Source organism: Magnolia sinica, chromosome 16, assembly GCF_029962835.1.
Source record: "Magnolia sinica isolate HGM2019 chromosome 16, MsV1, whole genome shotgun sequence".
NCBI lineage: Eukaryota > Viridiplantae > Streptophyta > Magnoliopsida > Magnoliales > Magnoliaceae > Magnolia > Magnolia sinica.
In genome coordinates, this window is record NC_080588.1 from 60502140 (window position 1) to 60518202 (window position 16063).

At 39.7% G+C, this 16063-nt stretch overlaps 1 protein-coding gene and 1 pseudogene across 1 annotated transcript; one reads left to right on the forward strand and one right to left on the reverse strand.

The window, feature by feature from the left end:
* The first annotated feature begins 5475 nt into the window (after positions 1-5475).
* Positions 5476-8120, forward strand: LOC131229432 (small ribosomal subunit protein eS1-like; annotated as a pseudogene).
* A 2941-nt stretch (positions 8121-11061) lies between these two features.
* Positions 11062-15643, reverse strand: LOC131228879 (increased DNA methylation 1-like). Its single transcript, XM_058224726.1, has 8 exons — positions 15468-15643; positions 14479-15334; positions 13835-13964; positions 13655-13743; positions 12516-12757; positions 12000-12086; positions 11798-11897; positions 11062-11250 (listed from the first exon to the last, which is right to left on the reverse strand). Exons 1-8 carry the CDS (start codon positions 15641-15643, stop codon positions 11062-11064), a joined length of 1869 nt encoding a protein of 622 aa, XP_058080709.1.
* Positions 15644-16063: the final 420 nt, after the last annotated feature.

A 16063-nucleotide genomic window follows, 5' to 3' on the forward strand; every position in this document is an offset into this window, starting at 1 on the left:
GGTTTGTGGACTGGTGCTTTATGGGTGGATAAGCCTTGGGAACACTGTTGGTTTGACTTCCACCTGGTAAGGACAATGTGGGTTAAATGTCCGCATTGTCATACTCCTTAAGGCCTCTGATAGGTTCATATTTATACTTTGCAGGCCGTCTACATCCCTATTTGCATGTTTAGTATAGATCCATGGTTCATGATCATTCGCATCATATGTATGCCGACATGAGGAGTGACCGATCATAGCATATGCCTTTGGGCGGACTGTTTAGGGCTCCCCGATAGGCGGAGTTGCCCCATATAAGTGCATGGTACATACTGACTGATGCCCTTGCATTTGTGTGATTATAGTTACTATGTGCCCTAGCGACATCGGGGCCATAGCCTCCACAACACATCGTGGATGGCGGGATTGAGACCGGAAATATTTGATTACAGCATACGGGCACCATAGATGTCCCCGGTGAAAATTCCTAAACCCGATGGTACCGAGGATGACTCAACGTCGAGACCGAGTGGATATACGAACGCATGAGGGCCGAATACCGGGAGGCCGCGTCTCCCACCGTGTCGTGGTCGGTTGGAAAGGAGTGTGGCCTTACTCGCCCGAGGGTAGGGGCAATACGAGGTTCACCTCGTGAATGGGTCCGCTATCGACGTCTCGGGTAGGTATTGACTATTGGCTAGCCGGATAGTGAGGTTTCTTACGCTCATTTGGGCGCGACTAGGAGAGCGGCAGTGCCATTTGGAGTGTATTGAACCCTGATGATTATCCATGATATATGAGGAGGATTGGCATGCTTGAGGCATCTTGCATCGCATGGCCGTGTTATGGCCGATAGATTCATATCTTGCCCGCATAGCCTTGTGACTGATTGCATTCATGTGCTCATCATCATGATTTCGCATCACTCGACCTTACATTTTTGAGCACGTATATTCCACACTTACACCCCCCTCAAGCTTTCCATAAGCTTTGCATTGATGCGGCGGTGCGTCGGGCGCAGCCATAGTCTCGTTGTAGTTGGAGCGTGCAGCCGAGCTTCTGGAGTTCTGTTTCTTTTGTTACATTGTATTTTCCTTTTCTTTCGCATTGTACTTAAAAAGTTTTTGATCTTAGTGGATTTTGTGGTGGTGTTCTTGTGGTTATTGTTTGTGGGTTATGCTTTTGTTATGCTCATTATGATTCAGACTGATGACTTGAAATCCTCCTTGTAGTATCCCAGGATCGGAACCTGGTGAATGGGTGCCGGGATCCGAAAATGGGGTTCTACGGAGGCTGTCGGCGCCGGATTCGGCGATCGGGAATTTTGTGAGCCCGGTTTCCGAGTTCGGGGCGTGACATGGACCACACCAAAGGAACCTGCACTGATAATGACACCCACAATTGAAACCTTTCTAAAGGCCAACGTGATGTTTTTTTTACCATACAACCTATTCATAAGGTCATGTAGACGTGGATGAAGTGAAAACACAAATATCAGCTTGATCCGAAACTTCTCCGATTCCTAAGAAGTTTTTAATGGTGGACGTTCAATCCCCACTTTGTGGTCCACTTAAGCCTTAGACCTGCCTCATTTTTTGGTTCACATATTAAAATTATCTGAAAAGCCATTGAACAGCGTGGATAAAACACTTACATCACGGTGGGCTCCACAGAGCCCTACCCGGACGGATTACCGTCCGGGCGGGGGTAGGACGCAATCCGGTGTCAATGTTGGATAAGTTCTACCTAAATACTTTAAAATTTACGCCAAAGCCAACCTCAAATCCACCCTGATCATTAAGTATATGATAGAAATTTAGTAATATGTCTTAAAAATTAGATAGATTTGTGATTCATATGCGTCACACCAAGTGAAACCATTTAGATAGTGGGCATCCCCTACACTGTTTTTTCTTATGTGGCCCACAACATTATAAATTTGTCTAATCTTTTATCCATACGAGTAAATTATTGTCACACACCTTATGGATGGAGTGGATTTCAAATAAACATCGTGGATTTCAAATAAACATCAAGGTTGGCCAACCCTAGCCAACTCAGTAGTGGTTGGGATGCTCAGAGACGTGGATTGCATGCCGACCCTGGCAATAACTAACCACCTTACTACTGGTTGGTTCTAGTGTGCGCAACAATGATGTATATATTTAATCCAAGCTGTCCATCCATTTTCCTAGCTCAATTTATGGCATGATCCCGAAAATGCATAAGATCCAAATTTAAAGTGGACCACACCACATGAAAATAGTGGTGATTAAATGGATTAAACGCTTATCATTAAAAATTCTTAGGTACAGTTTATCTGCCATCCAACCTATTGATTAGGTTAAAGAGACTTGGATGAAGGGAAAACACAAATATCAGCTTGATCCAAAACTTACGTTGGTCCAAAGAATTTTTTAATGGTGGGCTTTCTTGCAATCTTTCTTGTGGCATGGTCCATTTGATATTTGGATTTGACTCATTTTTTGGATCATGCCATACATTCAACTAGCAAAATAAATGGACAGTTTGGATTAAATACATACATCATTGTTGGGCTGACTAGCACTAACCAACAGTTAGGTGGCTGATGGCCCTCATGGCATGTAATCCACATCCTAGGACAACATCCCAACCAATACTGGGTCAATTGGAGATGGGCCCACCTTGACATGTATGTAAAATCCACTCCAACCATAATGGGTCAAGAAGATAATTTAGGGGCATTTCTCCAACATCAGCCACATCTATAATTCTAGTGGGCCACATGAGTGAAAACCGTGTAGGGAACACCCACTATCAAAATCACTTCACTTGGTGTAATCCACATACATCAGGTATGGGTTTAATGTTTGGTCTTCATGAATTAACCTCTACAAGGCAATTAATGGATGGAATGGATTTCACATAAACATCATGGTGGCCTTGTAAAAATTCAAACGTAGGCTTCTCCTCTCCCATTGTTTTCTGTTTTGTGGCCCAGTAAATCACAAATCAGCTATATTTTTTGCACCCTATGGTTCAATTGATATCACGTACTGAATTGTCGGAATGGATCAGAGGAACACATCATAGTGCTCACTTACAACACACTTGTTTAAGTTGGCATGACCGAATGACCGATGGTAATTTGGTGCGCAGGAAACCATTACTCTCTCTCTCTCTCTCTCTCTCTCTCTCTCTCTCTCTCTCTCTCTATATATATATATATATATATATATATAATTTAAATCTCAGTAAGTTTAAGTCTCCTGCGGTATGGTGCATAGGAGACCATTACTCTCTCTCTCTCTCTCTCTCTCTCTCTCTCTCTCTATATATATATATATATATATATATAACTCAAATCTCGTAAGTTTAGGTCTCCCATGGTACGGTGCGCATGAGACCATTTCTCTCTCTCTCTCTCTCTCTCTCTCTCTCTCTCTCTCTCTCTCTCTCTCTATATATATATATATATATATATATATATATAACTCAAATCTTGTAAGTTCACCTAAGCTCTGAGTTGTGAATGTAGCCCGTGGATACCTATGACACCCGATCGGATTAGTCCATGCAAGTAGAATCGGACTCAGATTGGGTTAGGTTCGGATTAGTCCAGGCTAGAATTGATCTTGGATTGGGTCTGGCATGTTGGACTCGATACCAAGTCAGGTCCACTTTGGATTAGGTCTAATTCAAAATTTGATAGAGTTGGGTCAGCCATAACTCGATCCAGCTCGACCTGATGCCCAGCTCCAACAACGCCACTCAAAATAGTTTGGTTCATTTTCTTGATCCATGCAATGTGACTGGTCTATGTCACCAATAATGACATATGCTGATATAGACAATAATTTCTGCTTAGGTCTAATTCAAAACTGAATAGAGCCGGGTCAGCCCTAACTCCATCCGGCTCGACATGATGTCCAGCTCCAACCCCACCACTCAAAACAGTTCGGTTCATTTCCTTGCTCCGGCGATGTGATTCGTCGATGTCACCCAGCCATGACATATGCTTATATTATCAATATTTTTTGCTGACGTCATCAATAATGACGATACGAATCACAAAAAACAAGAAATCCGTGCTCCGATCAAGAGGAATACCCGGTTCCTCGAAACAATGTGAATTGGAAATGCTGACGGTTAAAAACTTCCTGGGCATACAAGTATTGGATGATTAGATGAGAAATAAACATCACGGTGGCCCTATAAAGGTTTCAACGGTGGATATCATTGTCTACACTGTTTCCTATGCTGTGGTCCACTTGAGCTGTGGATATGCGTCAATTTTAGATTGATGCCTTAAAATGACCTGGAAATACGGATGAACGGCGTCGATGAGACAAGTACTTCCAGATGGGCCCTGCAGAGTTTACACCGTATGCAATCGGAAGCGGATTGGCTGGTGTACCACACACCACTGATGTGGCTGTGTGTTGACGTCACCAAGTTCTGTGAGCCCCATCATGGGGGTATGAGTTATATCCAAACCATACGTCCACTTGGTGAGCTCTTCCTAAAGCTTGAAACGAAAAATAAGACAGATCCAAAAATCAAGTGGACCACACTTCAAAAAGCAGTGGGGTTGAACGCCTGCAATTGAAATCCTTTGGGTCACGTAAATATGATTTTTGATTTTTCTCTTCATCCAGGTCTATGTGACGTCATGAACAAATTGGATGGAAAGTAAATATTACGGTGGACCTTAAGAACATTTTAATGGTGAGAATCATTGTCCCACTGTTATTTATGGTGTGGTCCAATTGAATATTAGAAATTATTCATTTTTGGGATCAAGAAGTAAAATGATCTTGCCAAATGGATGAACGGCATAGATAAGAAAAATACATCATTCTGGGCCATGTAGCTTTAATCTCCTTTGAACCGTTCGTACAACTCGGAGCTCGTCGCTCGTCTGCGCCCAACACGTACCCACATCAGCTATGTTGGTGGTGTGTAGTACACCAGCCAATCCGCTTCCTATTCCTGCAAGACTTCCGCAGGAAGTTCCTGCACAAGGAAGCTAAGTGGGGCTCACATCGATGTTTGTGAGAAATCCACTCCGTCCATCAGTTTATTAATAGCATTTTAGGACATGCAACCAAAAATGAGGTGAATCCAAGACTCAAGTGGGCTGCACGAGATGAAACAGTGCAGATTCAGTGACCATAGCTGAAATATTTTCATGGCCACAAAAGTTTAAGTATCAAGATAAATTTTCGTGTTTTCACTTCGTCCCAGTGGGAGTGACCTCATAAACGGTTTGGATGTCCTATAAACATCAAGGTGCTGCTCAGGAGGGTTTCAACGGTAGGAAACTCTTTTCGCCGTTTTCACTCTCGTTCAGCCCACTTGAGTTTTGTATACACCTCATTTTCAGTCGCATGTACTAAAATAACCTCTCAAAAACGAATGGACGGGGTGGATTTCTAACAAACATCACGGTGGGGCCCACCTGGCATCCCAGCGCAGGAACTTCCGGAAATCCGCTTAGTAGGGATTTATATCTTCAGCATCACTAAAACACTCTTTACGCTGATACTGGAGCTTCAGAAGCATCAACCATGGCCGTCCGGTTAGGGTCCTTCCTCTCTCTCTCCATTCCTATCTATGTTCTGTATCGGTTTCACCAAGAGACGTCCGAATCAGGTCAAGCGTACTTGTTATGGCCAATCTAGCCAGATCAGACAGGTTTGCTCCTTTCCCAACCATTCAACTGCTACCTTTTGTGATACTCATACCATATCTTAAATCTATTTCAATTCATGTCTTATTTTCAGATCCGCCACAAAATGAGAGAGATAATGGTCAAAGGAACCAGTACAGAAGTTCATTCCTGAGGTCATTGGGTAAGAGATTGAGTAAGCAACCTCAAGTAACTACCCACTCCAGAATGTATTTATCCGTAAAGTGAAGATCTTGAAGCCCCCAAAATTCCATCTTTGGAAGCTCATGGAGGTAGACTTGCATTTTCGCACCCCTACCAACACCCAATTTTCTTTATCTGGGAAGTGCCAGATTTTTAACCATTTGAAGGGGGATTTTAAAAATTATAAAATAATAATAATAATGAAAACAGAGTGCCCGATTCATCCATTCTGTGAATAGCTAAGACTCTAATATTCCTTGGAAGCTCATGTGGGTGCAAGTGCACGTTGAATTTGGACCACTGGTTCTTACTTTTCTCCTAGCCAAGTGTTTTTCTTGGGCATTTGTGGCCTTTCCACCTGATGGATTGGCTCAATTTTGGGCCAAAGCATTTGCGGCGTATGCATGTGTTCCTAGAGAAAACCCTCAATTCCCCTTTTTATGGATCTCTGTTACATCTCTTATACCTGATTATCATGAACTTGCCCAATTTTGGACTGGTATGATCTTGGGTGGGGCATGTGCACGACATTGGCATGTGTTCCTAAAGAAAACCCTTGCGACATGTGCACGACATTGGCATGTGTTCCTAAAGAAAACCCTTGCGACCCCCCCCCCCCCTGAGTGTATCTTTACAGCCTCTCCGAACCTGGTTATCATTAGTGTTCACAGTATCTGTATCGTTACATGTATTGCTGCCTGGGAATACGAAACATGTATTGATATCATCGATGCCTGAAAATATATCGTTGATTGAGGGAAATGTTTGGGAAATATGGGGAAAATGGTGGAATTTCTCAATGAAACTTTAGGAGGTGCTAAAACACACATATTTGCATATTTAGGAATCAAATAATTGTAATAATAAAAAAAGACACATATATACTAAGTTTTTCTTTAATGGGGGACTAAAAGCATGTAACGCTGACTCAAGGAAACATCGAGTAAAATGGTGGAAATTTTCAATGATACTTTAGAAAATGCTAAAATACACATTTGCATATTTAATAATCAGATAATAGCTAAAAAGTTGCAAATTTGCATATTTAGGAAACAAATAATAAGTTTCCATTTAATGGGTACCTAAAAACAGGTATTGTTGGTAGGGAAACATGAGGAAAATGGTGGATCCATCGATGCATGCACATACATACATACAAACAATGCATGATCCATCCAACCATCCATGCATGCTTACATACATACAATGAAAAATGCATATATACACAAATACATGATCCATCCATCCATTCATGCATGCATTCATAGACACATCTATACATCCATCCATCCATCCAACCATCCTTTCATTCATCCATCCATGCATACATACATACATACATACACACATACATCCCCGATCCATTCATCCATCCATGCATGCATACATATACAAACTTGCATTTCGTCATACAACCATGAACCCATACAAAAAAAAAAAAAAATGAAATGGAATTTCTTTAAATAAACAAATTTTGACAATATTGATATGTACACAAATACATGATCCATCCATCCATTCATGCATGCATTCATAGACACATGTATACATCCATCCATCCATCCATGCATGCATACACACATACATCCTTGATCCATTCATCCATCCATGCATGCATGCATATACAAACTTGCATTTCGTCATACAACCATGAATCCATAAAAAGAATTTGAAATGGAATTTCTTTTAATAAACAAAATTTTGGCAATATTGATACATTGGCGATATTATCAAAATATCACCGATATATTGTTGATACAAGCGACACTTGGAATTTACATAGTCGAAAACATTGGTGATATCGATACACAAGTGATATTGATACATTGGCAATACTTAGCGACATATCACTGATACCTAAAATTTTTAATACTGCTAGTGTTATCGGTATCGCGAAGCTGGCAGGTCCACTGATACCTGAAATTTCTAATACTACTAGTGCTTTTGCAGGTCCACGGCAATTACTCAGAGGATGTGGGGGTGAAGGTGGATAGACCGGATGAAGACACTTCGTTGGAAGGGGAGACAGAAGTAGTTGGAGCCTGATTGAGTTGTTATTGTCTCGAGTTCTCTTGTGACATCAGTTTTGGTATGTGCCTCATCAGTTTTGGTAATTTTAGATGTTCACAGTTTTAGTATGCATAACCATGTTTTATTTATTTAAATATGGGATTATTAGACCTTATGTGGGTTTGTTTTGTCTTGCTTGGGTTGGGCCATAGTGCAACTTGACATTGCTATCGTACAACCTTGATTGCTTGCTAAATGAACATGGATTTTATCATGTGAATGGATGATTCTTTCAATTAATTTTGTAGATGAATGTGGACCATTGAATTTTAAAATTTTAATGGCTCACACTCAACTAAATCACTCTTGTTGAAACATTTCTTCCATTCTTTCCCCTCTCCCACTTAACCGCCAAGATACTACACTTGGAACTGTCTCTTCTCCTCCTTGCCCCACCATTTCATTTTATCAGTGGATCTAATGCTGTCATTGGCCGTTGGATCCTTGAGGTCATGCTTGGAACTATGGATTCCATGCCACACTGCGGAAAAAAGGAAACGGGTTTTCCTTTGATGTGACAAATTTGTCTTTTGTTTGAATAGCAAAGAAAGAGGTTTGTTTGAATCCATCCCGACGTATTGCAATATGATACGTGGCTATCTCAGCCACTGAAATTGGATTCTTTCCAGTGACTCAAACCAATTATATGATAGGGCTTCCCATAGATGGGAGTGCCCTAAACATCTCCATGGTTTAATATTTCAAGGCTTTGATCATACAGATGGTGACTGTCAACTTTTAAATCAAATGATCCAAATTTCAAACAGTTGAAACAGTTGAATTTCAGACATTTTATTTGTTGTTTATCCACCATAAATACACATTGGTGAGACACATCGAATAACCGTTTACATCATCGGAAGATGATCCAGATTCAAAGGCTAAAGTCCCTATGTATCAATTGCAATATGTTGGTATGTATTTGAGGACACATTACAAAGACAATGTGGATTCTGCCAAACAATCATCACACTTTTCCATAATTTAGATTTTTGGCACAGGGTGAGTGTTGTGAGAGAAATATGAGAATTCCACTTACTACCTAAACTAGGATTCAAAATTGAAATCCCTGTTTTGTTAATTATGGTGGAAATTATCATTGGATAATTGTTGTTTCTTCTTTCCTTTCTATTGCCTTGGATCGGCTTACCCTCCGAGTGAAACAGTATCAGGCTACGCTCGGGCATAGCCTGGCCCATTGCCACCCTACTTACAGAATCTTGGATCTGTAATGCAGGGGCATTTCACACCGGGCTCGAGTGGGGTAGTCCGTGGGATGCGGGGACACACTCGGGGTGGGCGGCCCATATGATTTGGGGCCCACGAGCCCACAAGAGGGGTTCAGCCAAGGTCCTAACCCATGAGATGTGGAGCCTGGGCTATGAGATAAAGCGATTAATTCATCATACTCTAATAGTTCGAGCTTTTAGAGCAAGTGGTTAATTGCCCTGCATCAAATTGGTATCAGAGCGGGAAGTCTTGTGTTCAAGACTCCTCACCGAGGGTGATTAATGCAGGGACATTTTCACACGAGAGAGGTCTCGTGTTCGAGACTCCTCACCAGAGGATTAATGCAGGGGCATTTCACACCGGGCTCGAGTGGGGTAGCTCGTGGGATGCAGGGACACACTCGGGGTGGGCGGCCCATGTGATTTGGGGCCCACGAGGGGGGTTTGGCCGAGGTCCTCTCCCAGGAGATGTGGGGCCTGGGTTATGAGATAAAGGGATTAATTCTCCATACTCTAACAGTTCGAGCTTTTAGAGCAAGTGGTTAATTGTCTTGCACCGATCTGAGGGATGGTAAATACAGGGATACTGTCCAAGCAGCGTTTCGAGTGTAGGCTTTCATGATGTATGCTATGGGCTGCATATAGCACTGACGTTGTGTGCTGCATGTAGCCTGCATCATTCCTCACATGTCATTAAAAATGATCCTCACCATAGATTGAGTTAGTTGAATGCGAACCATTACAAATTTTATTTCAATTGCCCTTATTCATGGAAGCAGATTGTGCCCTGACCCTAGATGATAATCCATCCAGGGTGGGCTCTTTGGGGCCCACCATGATGGATGGGTTTTACCCATGCAGTCCAACCGTTTTGCCAGGTCATTTAAGGGTATGAACCGCAAAACAAGGCAGATACAAGGCTCAACTAGACCATTCTGTTGGGATTGAGCGCTCACCATTAAAAACTTATTGGGAGCCATAGAAGTATTGGAATTATGGCAAATAAACATCAAGGTGGCTCCCAGGAAGGTTTCCATGGTCTTTATCACCACTACTTCCTATGGCGTGGTCCACACTCATTAAGCCTGACCATCCCATTTTGCTTATAAAACTTGGATGGCTTAGCATTTAATTTCATTCATCCATTTCATAGCCAGAAGCTAAATGGTCAGCATCATGTAGTCAATACTGATTTGGAATTTGCTCCATCCATTGTGGGTCTCATTTTTTGGAAGGTCTAGATTTACAAACATTTGTGTTGACTAGTTTGATAAATGAGTTGTTGTTCACCCTGCTTGATAGTGTCCCTCTCTGCATTTACAAAGCTACTTTACACATTCAGGTGCACACACACCTCATTATAAATTCCGAACTGTCCAAGTGGCAAGCCTTATTTAAAGGTGCGCCATATTCAAAAACCTTGAATAGATGATCCTCACTGTCTAATTGGTGCCATCAAATGGATGATCAAAGATGCAACACAACAATTTCCAATTTATCTAATTTTTTATTTGTGCTCCCCATATTGTTTGGTTTGAAGTTATTGTATATCATATGTACCACCAAAGTGTACTACTGGTCATTGAAAGGCAAACATCCTACCATTAATTTGGATTGGAATCCCTATTCTGAATTAGCCACTAGTGGGCCTATCAAGAATAGCCCATACCCAAAAAAACACTTACAACAATCTTGTCCGTTGTATCAAACCAAGAAATATGTATTGTCTTGCTGTTATAGGTGCCTCTTGTAAGAACTTTATTGCAAATGAAAGCCAAATGGAAGATAAGAATTATATATATTAGATAAAGAATAAGAGCAATGGAGCTTATTGTATACAATAAAAAAATAGAAATTTCATACATTGAATGTTATGGAAACTATGTATAGATGTATGAATATTGCACCCGTCTTGCTTCTACCGCTTCAAATTGCAGGTTTTATCAATATTTTCTGGCACATCATGTTGTTAATAAATTCTATGAAAGGGCACTCCAATAGCTCAAATCTGTCTGAATTTGTTGCCTTAGAAAAACCATACGACGTAGTCCAACTCTGTAGAAACTTAGGAGCTATAGGCAATATCAATTTTTGTACACCCATGTCGGAAAGAATCTGCATAAAAAGCAAGTAGAACAATGTGAGCAAGTCTCCATAATTGCCATGATATTTCATTGTTTGTATTGAAATAATCTCAGGCATCGCCCACATGAGCAAGCATATGAAGGAACCATGAAGGATATTGAATCCTCTTTGTGGCATTCAAGCAATATCTAGGCTGTTCAGCAAGTGGGAACGCCATATATGACCCCATGGCATAAAATTTGGCTCGGTTCATCCGTAAAGTGGGCCACATGTATATTAATAGAAATGGACTGTTAAACCAACTTGACCAGATATCCACATTCAAAGTATACATGTGTCCTACCTGGTGCGGAATAGAGTGATATTGGGACATGAAATTCACAGACTTGCTATACTCACAATTGTGTCAATATCCTCAACTTTTTCCCCAAACACGCAGATGGATAGGTAAAACTATGTTATCTCTTATGCCTCTAATCAATGGGTTGAATGAAAATTATTCACACAAGTTAAAACATATCATTAAATATCAACACACAATATCTAGCTGTATATCTATATCTACTGAAAATCTTACCTTTTGTAAATTGTTCATGAGAAGACTTGCCATTCCTTGTCGGCGCGACATAACACGTGTACCCAATAGAGGCACTTCTGCTACCTTGTCACCATGGACCCTAGAATAGAAATGTGCCAAAAGTAGAATAATGTTTTGTTATACAATACATACAAGAGTGAAAAAAAGAAGTAAAAGTTTCAAGTACTTGTTACCAAGATACCTGAACGTTGCTACGGATATCGGTTTCTTCCCTCTGTCCAAGATCATGGTATAGAAACCTTGATAGTTCTGATAGGGCAGCTTCGATCTGCATTAAAGGAAAGAGGCTCAGTTTATCATGGATAGAAGCGACATTGAGCAACATTGAAAAACCCATGAGTTTCTTAATCTTCAAAAGATTCTATTTAGTTCCAAGGAGTGGAAGTTAAATGTTTCAAATCTTGAATTTAAGAAAATGTAGACTCTTCAATTTTATTTTATTTTTTAAATGTTGGAATGCAACAATGGTAGTAGACTCATTGAGGTCAATATGCTAATGATTAAAACCAAGGTATATGCTTTGTTGACAGTGCCCTCATCACATTAACAGCCTGGATCACCAAATAACTAGCCCCATGTGCAGACGAGTACTGGGACTTGGTGATTCCTCAACCTCAAAGACGCATTGCTAACAATATAATAGGACTACAAGGACAATAGATATTTTTATTATTGAAAGCAGGAAAGTAGGTCTTACTCTTTACTGAAAACAATATCTTTGATAAGGTTCGTCTTGGTAACCGGCTGGACAATGCGACCATAACAATCGCGCAGTACAGCACGCGCATCCACAAGCTTGTGCTTAGTCATTGCTTCAATATAGGAGGATGTGTGAAGATCATGCCCATCCTTTTCATTTGACCTCAAAATAGTCCACGATAGATCCTTTATGCCCGTTGGATTTGATCTTCCAAGAAAGTTTTGGAGATGGAAGAATATCTGTATTACAATAAGTACATTAGCAGAAATTAACATTATCATAGCTGAAAAAAAAAAAGGAAAAAAAAAGAAAAAAAAAAAGCACAAGAATGAGTATTTTTATGCTAGAATTGACCACTCTCAAGGAAATCCATAGAGGAAAAATGATTTCAATGAGAGACACATGACAATCGTAACTGGATAATATACAGATGAAGTTTCTTGGATTTCAAAAAATGCTTATAATCACAAATATGTTGAATTCAAACACATGATTCGACTTGAAAATTCAATGATTTTGATTTCTTTCTAATATAAAGAGATGAGCGTACAAGATACAAGCCACCCATTAGGCAGGACCGCTGTTCAAATTCCTTGACATGCGCGGCACACATTTTAGACTTTAGATGCCTTGACATGCACCACTTACGTCCAATGACTGTGGATCATATGTCAGTTTTAACTGTCTAGTATATAGGTGACACCTCAAAATCCACCAAACAACTATGTAGTTGAAAAAGAAAGATAATAAAAGGTATAAATATTCAATGACACATTTATAACAAAAATATTTCATGTATTAGTAAAATTCTTGTAAATGTGTAAAGCAAAAACTTGATAAAACCGAAATCACATAATAGCACTAATTATGGCTGCATATGGATGGATTATTGAAATGAATTGAAATAATTAATTCAATAAATGAAAATGATTGGATTGGAGTTATTTTTCATATTCTTACTTTGAAAAAAGAAGTGGCAAATACATTAGTTTCAAAATGGTTATGAAATTAACTCAATTTCGAGTGAATTGAACATTTGCAGTTCAATTCAGTTGTGCATCCAAACACACTGTAAGTGAAACATTAATTAGAAAAAGCATATATTTCTACTTCTCATAGAGAAAATTTTGAAGTACCTCTGCACATTTTTCCTTGCAAAACCAATTTCCCTTCGGACGACTTTCAAGCCCTTCGACTCCTCTTTCTCTTAGACAACCCACATGATCTAAAGAAAATTAAAGAAAATGTAAGTTTTGGAGATTTCAATTTTCCATACAACACACATAGGAAAAAAAGAAGATGAGAGAAGAACCCACATCTACGTTCGCATTGATCACAATACACAATTGTTCGCTCCTCAAACTGATCGTTTTCATTATTGTATTCACCCCCACCGCATAATCCACATGCACAAGATGGGCAGAACCATACACTTTCAGGAAAACCCTACACGAGCGCCAACATCAACTTAAACGTGAGAAAAAAAAAATAAAATATATATATATATATATATATATATATATATATATATATATAAATTTCTCTATTCTCAGTATTAATATATGAATTAAGGCTGTGTTTGGATTATAAAAAAAAAAAAAGAAATTATGAAAAATTAGTCCAATGAAGAGAAAAAAAATCATGACGGCATTTTCTAGTATTCACAATGAGGAATTAGCTTTCAAATTATAATCATTTCCTTCCAAATCCACTCATAAAGAAAAAAAAAAAAAATTACAATTTGGAATCTAACCCACCCATCAATACAAATATTAAGGTGATTATGATTCAGCCGTTTCCTCACATGTCTAAATTATTTCAATTCAATTCAATAGTGCATCCAAACACTGGTTGAATTATATAGCAGATTTGGTGGATCAAGCCAACTATTTGAACTTAATTGGCAAACTGTAGTGGAAATAGAATTATATCATAAGATTTCATGAGTTTGGGATCATACCTCTAAACCAATGCAGCTTAAGTGAAACATGCGCAGGCATTCACCTTCACACACTAGCAATCCAACCCCTTGGTGGAGACAAATGTGGCATATTCCATTTCCTCTGCAACATGAGATTTTACTCTTCATTTCTTCTGCAATTGTGATTCTGCAATCCTTTTTGTCAACCTTTATTTGCTGAATTAATGGGTGGGCCTGATTCCTCTCCATATGCTCATGCAGATACCCTGTGAAGCCTTCAACACCCACATCACTCTCCATTTTCTGAATTATGGGGTGTGGATTTTGTTCAAAGCCTTTAACTTCATCACCATTTTTTATTTGTGCTTGACACTGCAGCAGTGACCTTCCATCTTCCAAGAAGATATTGGCAGTAGGCCGATGACTACTGCTGCCTGCATGGACCTCAAACTTGGAAAGACAATACACATTTTTGCAACACGAACATCTGATTCCTTCGTGCATGACCCACCCTTCTGCCATAACACGGTTGTCCTTTTTATTCAAGTAACGTGCTTTCTCCCCCAACGACACCACATTATTGTCTATCAGAGAAGACAGGTTGATTGAAGGCATGCGTCTATTCCGGCGTTTTTCTCCTTTCAACTTGTGAGGTTCAACCAAGTAGCTTGATGGCTGATTTTGTCTATCCTTCTCCACTGAAGAAGCACCGGAAGACGAAGGCAAGTGGTTGCGTTCAAGCTTTCTTTTCTTTAACTCAGGTTCTCCACATTCCGGCCGTTTGCCAATCAATCCCTGGAGTTCAAGCTCCAATTGATCAACTTGATCTTTATCAATGACGTGTTTAATCATCCATTGATCAAATTCATCATCATCAAGAATAGCATCCATTTTCCTGAAAATATAAAAATCATGTTATGTAAATTACATGAAAACAAATGCATTCATGTTTAATTGATACAACAGGAAAGGAATTAAGCATGACACTATCAGATGTTCTGGGTTAGACTGTAATTAGCAGCACTCACTCATCAGTGGGCCTCACTGAAGAAGCACCGGAAGACGAAGGCAATTCAGGTTCTCCACATTCCATGACAGGTTGCGGGCCTTTGCCAATCAATCCCTGGAGTTCAAGCTCCAAATGATCAACTTGATCTTTATCTATAATGTGTTCAAATTCATTGTCATCAAGAAAAGAATCCATCTTCCTGAAAATATAAAAATCTATGTTATGTAAATTACATGAAAACAAATGCATTCATGTTTAATTGATACAACAGGAAAGGAATTAAGCATGACACTATCAGATGTTCTGGGTTAGATGGTAATTAGCACCACTCATCAGTGGACCCCTTGCAGCAAATGCTCTCCCATCATCAACATCATCGTCGACTAAGCCCTAACCTAACTAATGGGGGATAAATGGAATTCCCATTGTCCCATGTTCTTCATCAAATACCAGTTAAATTGATCCAGTTAATTTGCTAAGCTGCACTATTATACACTTGTGGGTCCCATGGTTCAGTGCTCCAGATTGTCCATCTGATTGGTCCAATCCATGATCAGAAGGGGCATGACAGTCCACATTCGGCATTGAATCTGAATGGTTGTTGTAGTTATTTTT